Source organism: Onychostoma macrolepis, chromosome 06 (genome assembly GCF_012432095.1).
Source record: "Onychostoma macrolepis isolate SWU-2019 chromosome 06, ASM1243209v1, whole genome shotgun sequence".
Classification (NCBI taxonomy): Eukaryota; Metazoa; Chordata; class Actinopteri; order Cypriniformes; family Cyprinidae; genus Onychostoma; species Onychostoma macrolepis.
In genome coordinates, this window is record NC_081160.1 from 109,809 (window position 1) to 117,308 (window position 7,500).

At 42.4% G+C, this 7,500-nt stretch overlaps 1 protein-coding gene across 4 annotated transcripts in view; it reads left to right on the top strand.

Moving 5' to 3' along the window:
• Positions 1–2,473: 2,473 nt before the first annotated feature.
• LOC131542081 (transcription activator BRG1) overlaps positions 2,474–7,500 on the top strand; it is a 35,706-nt gene continuing 30,679 nt past the window's right edge. For 3 of the 4 annotated variants that reach the window (XR_009271658.1, XM_058778385.1, XM_058778387.1), the window contains exons 1-6: positions 2,474–2,654; positions 3,471–3,703; positions 3,778–3,895; positions 4,825–5,223; positions 6,414–6,512; positions 6,591–6,858. Coding sequence is in view for 3 of the 4 variants with exons in the window: in XM_058778385.1 (XP_058634368.1) it covers positions 3,485–3,703; positions 3,778–3,895; positions 4,825–5,223; positions 6,414–6,512; positions 6,591–6,858 (1,103 nt within the window). In the remaining variant the exon portion in view is untranslated. Of the gene's footprint in view, positions 2,655–3,465; positions 3,704–3,777; positions 3,896–4,824; positions 5,224–6,413; positions 6,513–6,590; positions 6,859–7,500 lie in introns of all 4 variants that reach the window. The other variant, XM_058778386.1, reaches the window with a different exon arrangement.

The following is a 7,500-nucleotide window of genomic DNA, read 5'->3' on the forward strand; positions in this document are numbered from 1 at the left end:
CTCGTCCCGATGGCCGTCTAAGAGACGAGGTCTTCACTGGGGATCAGTCTCTGAGGCTCATCTAGTCCTGGTCTCCGCTGATGTTCAGGGCTGTAGAGGTCGTCTCTAGGTGCTGATCCACCATCTGGGCTGGACACAGACTGGATCTAGTGGCTACGGTGACCTCGGAATAAGAAAGAAACAGACTAATATTAGCATAGATGCCATTCATCTAATGATGTAAGTATATACTGTATATATATATATATATATATGCCTATAAAATTTCAATGAAGTGCCCCTCGAGCTATGTTTCATGTACATGTATGAAATTCGGTACACATATGTAACACCCCGATACCAAGCAAAGACTCTACCGATACAAAGTCTGAAACCCAACAGAAAGTCTGTCATTAAGTTTTGCGCTGTTTTCAGGTGCTGTATTTAAATAAACTCTTCCTAGAGATTTAAACAGATCAATAGCAAATTTGGTGAGTGTAATCTAAAGCCAAGATTTTGAGTTTTCGTTGAAGGGCTCGTCTGTGGCGGCCTGACAAACTTCGATGTTTCACCATTAAATAGGAAGTTGTTATAATTTAGGCATACAATGTCTGATCTGCCCCAAACTTCACACGTTCGATAAGAGTCCTGACCTGAACACATCTAAAGGCCAATAGTCTGTTATAACCATAGCACCACCAGCTGGCAGCAGGACGTTTGGCACATATAAATGACTTTGACATATTCCTTCTATATTTATCACTTTAAATGTATGGTTCTGTTTTAATGTGTTTGTTTATCAGCATGAAAAGAAATTGTGCATTTGTATTAGCAAAGGATTTTCAGTTTTGCTGCATACAAATAGAATACTGAAAGAAAATATTAAAAACAACAGAGTAAAATGAGTAGTTTTTCCTTCTCATTCAAGTTTGAACTGTCGTCATCCGTCTGAAACACTGATATAACGTGAGCTCTCGTGTGTGACGGATAGATCAACATGTTCTGTCCTACACGGATAAAAATGATTTTGTGGTGAAGTAAATGCTACATAAAAACAAATGTAATTTCTACATTAAATAATTTAGTTCAGGCAAGAATTAAAACATTAAAGTAAATTCTATATTAGTACTCAATTTAAGCTGATAGAAATTAAAGTTTGAACTTATAAGTGTATTTTACTTGGAATTGTTTGTTATGTTTACAAGGATTCTTTAATTAAATATCAAAGTTATGACCCCTTTTTTCCCATCATGCACTGGGGCATGAATAATTAAAAAGGTTAAATTTGTCACTGTTTTCGAGTTGTATTTACACTGTTTTATAGTTGCTTTTGTTGTTAGGTTTAGTAACTTGCTGTTTTGTGACTACTCAGAAATGACCCATTCATACTCAAACACTATTCACTGATTGTTATCGTCATTGTGTATGATGTACCAGGTACTGAGGTCTCTGTGTTCAATTGGGTCCTAATTATATTGAGTGGACTTATTATTTTTAAAGAATAACAAGCTGTTTACTTGCATGTTTGAAAATGAACCGCATGCTTTTTTCCCAGTGCTGCATTGTTTGAGTATATTTTATAAACAGTGACTGAGTGAAATGAACTTGAGTGTACTCATTGTATATTTATTGATTTATTCAGTGAATCAGAGTTCATTTCCATGATAAGCATTACTTAAGTAAAATTAACTGGGAATTCCCAAGTAAACTTAACTTAAAAATTTCTATGTAAATCTACTAATAATTATGTTTAGGCTTTTACTTGGCAAATTTTTGTAAATGTACTAGCCTTTTCTGAGTGAAAATTGTTTCCAAGCTTTTTTCAAGTAAATCCTACTCCCAATTTCTTTTCAGTGTATATTTACCCATCAGCTGGGCTACAAACCACACAAACTGGGCAGCATTTTCCCTGCAGCTTCACCATACACACGACTGTAAACTGAACTGATGGACGAGGGTTGAATGGATGTTGACTGCAGTGACGGTGGGCCGATGCACATCTCCCTGAGAGCACACGTTCATCACAGAGACGTCTATTTGACATCTGCGTTTATATCTGCAAGACGTATTTTTAGAGTGTTTGCTCGCCTGCAAGATGTCTAAAGCACATTCAGATGTCAAATAGATGTCTTTAAGATGTTTATGATTTAGAAGGTATGTAAAAGTGACATCTTACAGACGTCTGTCAGATGCTTTCCAGATCAAGCGATGGTGTGCTATCTGGGCTGTCTCTACTGATCTGATACAATTATAATTAAAATTATAGGCTATACAAAGTGTCAGTATAGCTCTCTTACACTACAGAATGAAAAATATCAATTACATCTTAGATATATCCAGCCTATAGGTTGTTGAAATTGATTTTGTTGGTAGACAGATAAAGTGCTCATTCTGGTCAAAATAAACATAAGTTGTTACAATACACAACACACTGAAAGACAACATCAAGAGACAAAACACAATTTATATATGAAATGTATATTTTATCATTTAGAAAAGCAATCTCGTTGGCTTTCTGTCTGTCTCTCTCGAGCGTTTGGGTCTCCGTGTCCGCAGCGGCGCGCCGTACATCAGCATCACCGAATGAACGGAATCGGCGGATGTCTGCGGCGCTGCTCGGTAATCAACCGCACCGTGGCTCCGTCGTCGGCTCGAGCTCGTTTATTGTATTGAGGGTAAGTCTGATTAAAAACGCAAGGAATTATTATCTTGTCGATGTCTGCAGTGTGAGCTCCAGCACATCATCATCAGGCGTGCGTCATGATTTCTATCGCGCTGCGTCGCGGTGACTCAGGACCCGACGCCAGCTCAGACTCCGAGGCGGCGGAGGATGATGTGCAGATGTTCGGCGGAGGATCACTCGAGCTGGACGACATTTTATTCTCCTGTCAAATGTGCATGCTTGGCTTATTTTCCCAAACCGAGCCGCTGTTTGATGTTTCAGGGGCAGAATCATCTGACACTAATAAAGCCTTCTTCCTCCTGCCTCATCATTATTAGCATCATCATGTATCACAGAAGACCTGGACAATACAGTCCATTTACAAATGGAGGTTCTCAGGCCTGGAAAAGTCATGGAAACTAATGCAATCTAATTTGCATAGTGGATTTTTCTTGTGTAAAATAGATCAAAAATAGTAAATAAAATGATATGATCTATAAAATATGAAAAAAGATAATTAACTGGTCAAAGCTGCATGAACTGCTATTAAGGTGCGATGTTTCCTGCCAGTCGCTGATATTATTTGAATGAATCTGTATTTATTCTCTGTAATTCACCTCTTCAACTAGATGATGTTATGAAGCATCACTGAGCCCAGAGGGAGCAATTTAGATTCAAAACTGCAGCATTGTTTTGGAAGAGAAAAAAGTCCCTTAAGAAAAGTCAAGTCATGTAAATAAATTGTGCTTATACACATTATTTTATGGTGATAGTTCATGAAGTCATATTTTAATGGGCACAAACGTTCTTTCCGAAACCTGGAGCGCAGGCTGAGTCTGCGGCATGTCCACTCCGGAGCCCGTGTTAGGAGGCACGCCCTGTCCGGGGCCTTCTCCTGGTCCGGGCCCGTCTCCCGGAGCCGTGCTGGGGTCCGGACTGTCCCCTGGATCCTCACACAGCATGATGGGCCCCAGTCCCGGACCAGCCACTTCCACAGGACTCTCCTTTCCTCCGCAAGCGTCTGCGGGATACAGCCAGGAGAGCTTGCACCAGATGCACAAGGTGGAGATCTAAACCAACCTAGAAGCCCAACAGCAGAGGTCATATCTCTATTAATGTCTTTCTTTGTCCTAAAGCCGGTGGAGGAGAACCTTTCAGAAGACGCTCGCTTCAGTCAGATGAAGGTGGTTCCGATGAGGGCCGGTCACAGCGGGATGACCCGTCCAGGGAGCCCGATGGACCAGCACTCGCAAGGTAACGCACCTCACGCTCCTCACCAGCAGCAGACAAACAGACGTTTAACTGGTAGAGTCTGACGGCTCCCTAGTTGCGTTTTATTTCTTGCATTCAGTGTTGCTCTACTTTGCTATCACTGATTTTTGAGAAGTGGGACAAAACAGGTGCGATATTGAAAAATAAAAACCTTGTACTCAAACAAATGAAACTACGTTGATTTATTTTATATGTACAAAGCTACTGAGCTCTGCTTTGATGTAATCTCCCAACTTTTCTCCTTTTTATCAAAATGTGCTTTTTACCTTGGACTGTGTAATATAATTTTAACTTTATATTTAACAGCAATCAAGATGTTTTTAACATTACAAAACACATTCTCATGTTAGCACACAGATTACACTTTTCAACAAATGTAAAATATCATAATGATAATCTGATGGAGGTGACGAAAACCTAATCTAATACATTGAATCAATCAATTACTGTATTAAAACAAAAACAACAAACAACAGTGAGAATGTTATTGTTTATAAAGCTTTTATTCAACATTCACATTTAAGTATTTTGATATGTCATTGGAACACAAATAATCTATTTTCTCTCATCTCAGAGCAGTGTGTCTGTCTGCTATGGTGCCTTTAAAAACAGTTAAATGAACAAATAAAACAATTAGTTGTTACCTCTATCCATTTACATTCACCAGGATCTTAATATTCACATTTAAACATCTTAACAAATGATCCAAAAATGATCAGAATACAAACTGTATTATGTATAAGATATGTTTTCTCCAGTGTTATGTGTTCCCTCAACCCTAACTCTGCTAGAAGTGATGACTATCAATCCACAAAAGCAATATCTGCTGCATATTTAGTATTTATACATTATTAGAAAAACGAAACCCTCTCTGTGACGTCCCAAACGAGACGATGTGTCTCCTCCTGCAGGGTACCCGTCTCCGCTGGGCTCTTCAGAGCACGTGTCCAGTCCCGTGTCCGCCAGCGGTCCTCCGTCCGGCCCTCTCCTGTCCACCTCTGGCTCCAGCTCTGCCTCGCTGGACGGTGTGGACGGCCAGACCCTCCCGCAGCAGAACCGTCCGGGGAGCCAAAGCGTGGCCCCGGGCTCCAGCAGCAGCTCCTCCGCTCCGACGCCCTTCAACCAGAGCCAGCTGCACCAGCTGCGGGCGCAGATCATGGCCTATAAGATGCTGGCTCGTGGCCAGCCGCTCCCAGAACATCTGCAGATGGCGGTGCAGGGCAAGCGGCCCATGCCGGGGATGCCCCAGGGCCCGTCCCTGACCAGCCTGCCGCCCGGCGGTGGGAGCACCGGCTTCAGCCGAGGACATGGTGAGCACATCTGACCCTCCTAACACACACACACACACACACACACATCTGAATCACTGATGATGGGATTCTCTATCTGATCACGAGGTACGTACTGTAATGTTTCACTGGTTACGGAGTGCAGGGTTGGCCAAAATTCAGAATTTAGTTTGAATTTAATTAAATTGGTCCCGTTGAACTGGAATGACAGGAAGATGAACTGACTGAATTGCAATTCAACGCAGTTGAGAAATGTCATTAATCCAATGTAAATTTGTGGCATTGTTTAATATTGACATCATTCATTGTCTATTAGTGGCTTTTCAAGTATTGGTTATTAATATCATTATTAAACCGGTGGTTGACTGCTTTTTCTAGGCTTGATTGTGTTCATGGGTTCAGTGTAACATGTCTTCATGCTTCTTTTTTAAAAAACTTCCTTTTTTTTTGAAAGTCGTGAAGTTTGAAGTTTTCTTTTGCTATTTGAGCAAATGGGAATGCAAAAAATATATTTGTGGTACTCTCCTATTCACTGCTCTTCAAGTTAACCCAACTATGACGACTTCTTCTGCTGAGAAACATGGAAATGTGAAAAAGGTCCATGGGCTCAGATTGGTTCGCTGGCCCAGTGTGCTGTGATTCGTTAGCCGTGTATTGCATGTGCTCCGGTGGAAAAGCTGCGCAACATAGCCCCGCCCCCTTTGTTGTGTGTTCCCTGGGGCGGGGTTTATGTTAATTGCAGGGTTTGTGATGTCACCAACCCGGGAAGTAGCTCGCTGTAGTCTCTACCAGTCATAATTGTAGGCATTAAACAGACTTCAATATCTCCATTTCCACTGAACTTTCAGCGCCGTAACTTTACAGATATTGTTTATGCTCTAACAGCAACATTGCACACTAACTAAAGTTAAAAAAGTGAAAACGCAATTGCAACCACCTCTCTAATTCTTAAAATACTCCATTGAAATGTATAATTAAAAACTGCACAGTTTTACAAATTTGTATTTCATTTGATTTAATTTCTAGGTCCTTAAAGTCACAATTCAAATTCTGTGTGTAACCTCGCTCCTCATTCAGATTGAGCATGTTTCTCGGGTCTCTTCTGACCGATGCTCAGTCCTGCCGGAGTGGAGAGTGTTGAACAGTCCGCGGCGCTGCACTCGTCTGTGGTGACTTTAGTAAAGGGTTAGTTTGTGCCGGTTGCTCCGCAGGGATGGTGGGACCCAACATGCCTCCTCCTGGACCTTCTGGAGTCCCGGCTGGTGTTCAGGGCCAGAACCACAACGGGCCCCCGAAACCGTGGCCTGAAGGTGAGAGTGCATCCGTGCAGCGAGCGATGGCTGAGCTTCTGGTAAAGCAGGCTGTGATGATGTGTGTCCGTGTGGCAGGTCCTCTGGTCAATGCGGCGACCCCGTCCAACGCTCCTCAGAAGCTGATGCCGCCGCAGCCCACCGGACGTCCCTCTCCCGCGCCGCCGTCTGTGCCACCGGCCGCGTCTCCGGTCATGCCGCCGCAGACCCAGTCTCCAGGACACCTGGCCCACCCGTCTCAGCCCACCACCATGGTGCCGCTGCACCAGAAGCAGAACCGCATCACGCCGGTTCAGAAGCCCTGCGGTCTGGACCCGGTGGAGATCCTGCAGGAGAGAGAGTACAGGTGAGCCCTGACCCTGACCCTGACAGAACCGCAGGCAGAGAACAAACGATCGCTCTCAGGGAGCACTGCCACCACTGTTCGTTAAACCAGCCTCCTGTAAACCAAAAGAAGCCACACTGTTTCAGGCTTCTAGTGAACCTGCACTGAAGTGATTTACTCGTTATCTGTTCTTAACTCTTTCCCCACAAAACACAGAATTTTTTGGGTTTCCGTGTTCTTGCTGTTGTACACTAGGGGGCGCTATTACGCATCTCCTGAATGAGTCCAGAATCTCCTGATCAAAAACACAGGCGAGGAAGACGCAGAAACAAGTGATCTCATTTGTGACCCATGACGACAAAACCAGTCTTAAGTGTCAATTTTTCGAAATTGAGATTTATGCATCATCTGAAAGCTGAATAAATGAGCTTTCCATTGAAGTATGGTTTGTTAGGATCGGACAATATTTGTAAATCTGGAATCTGAGGGTGCAAAAAAATCAAAATATTGAGAAAATCGTCTTTAAAGTTGTCCAAATGAAGTTCTTAGCAATGCATATTACTAATCAAAAATTAAGTTTTGATACATTTACGGTAAGAAATTTACAAAATATCTTCATGGAACATGATCTTTACTTAATATCCTAATGATTTTTGGCATAAA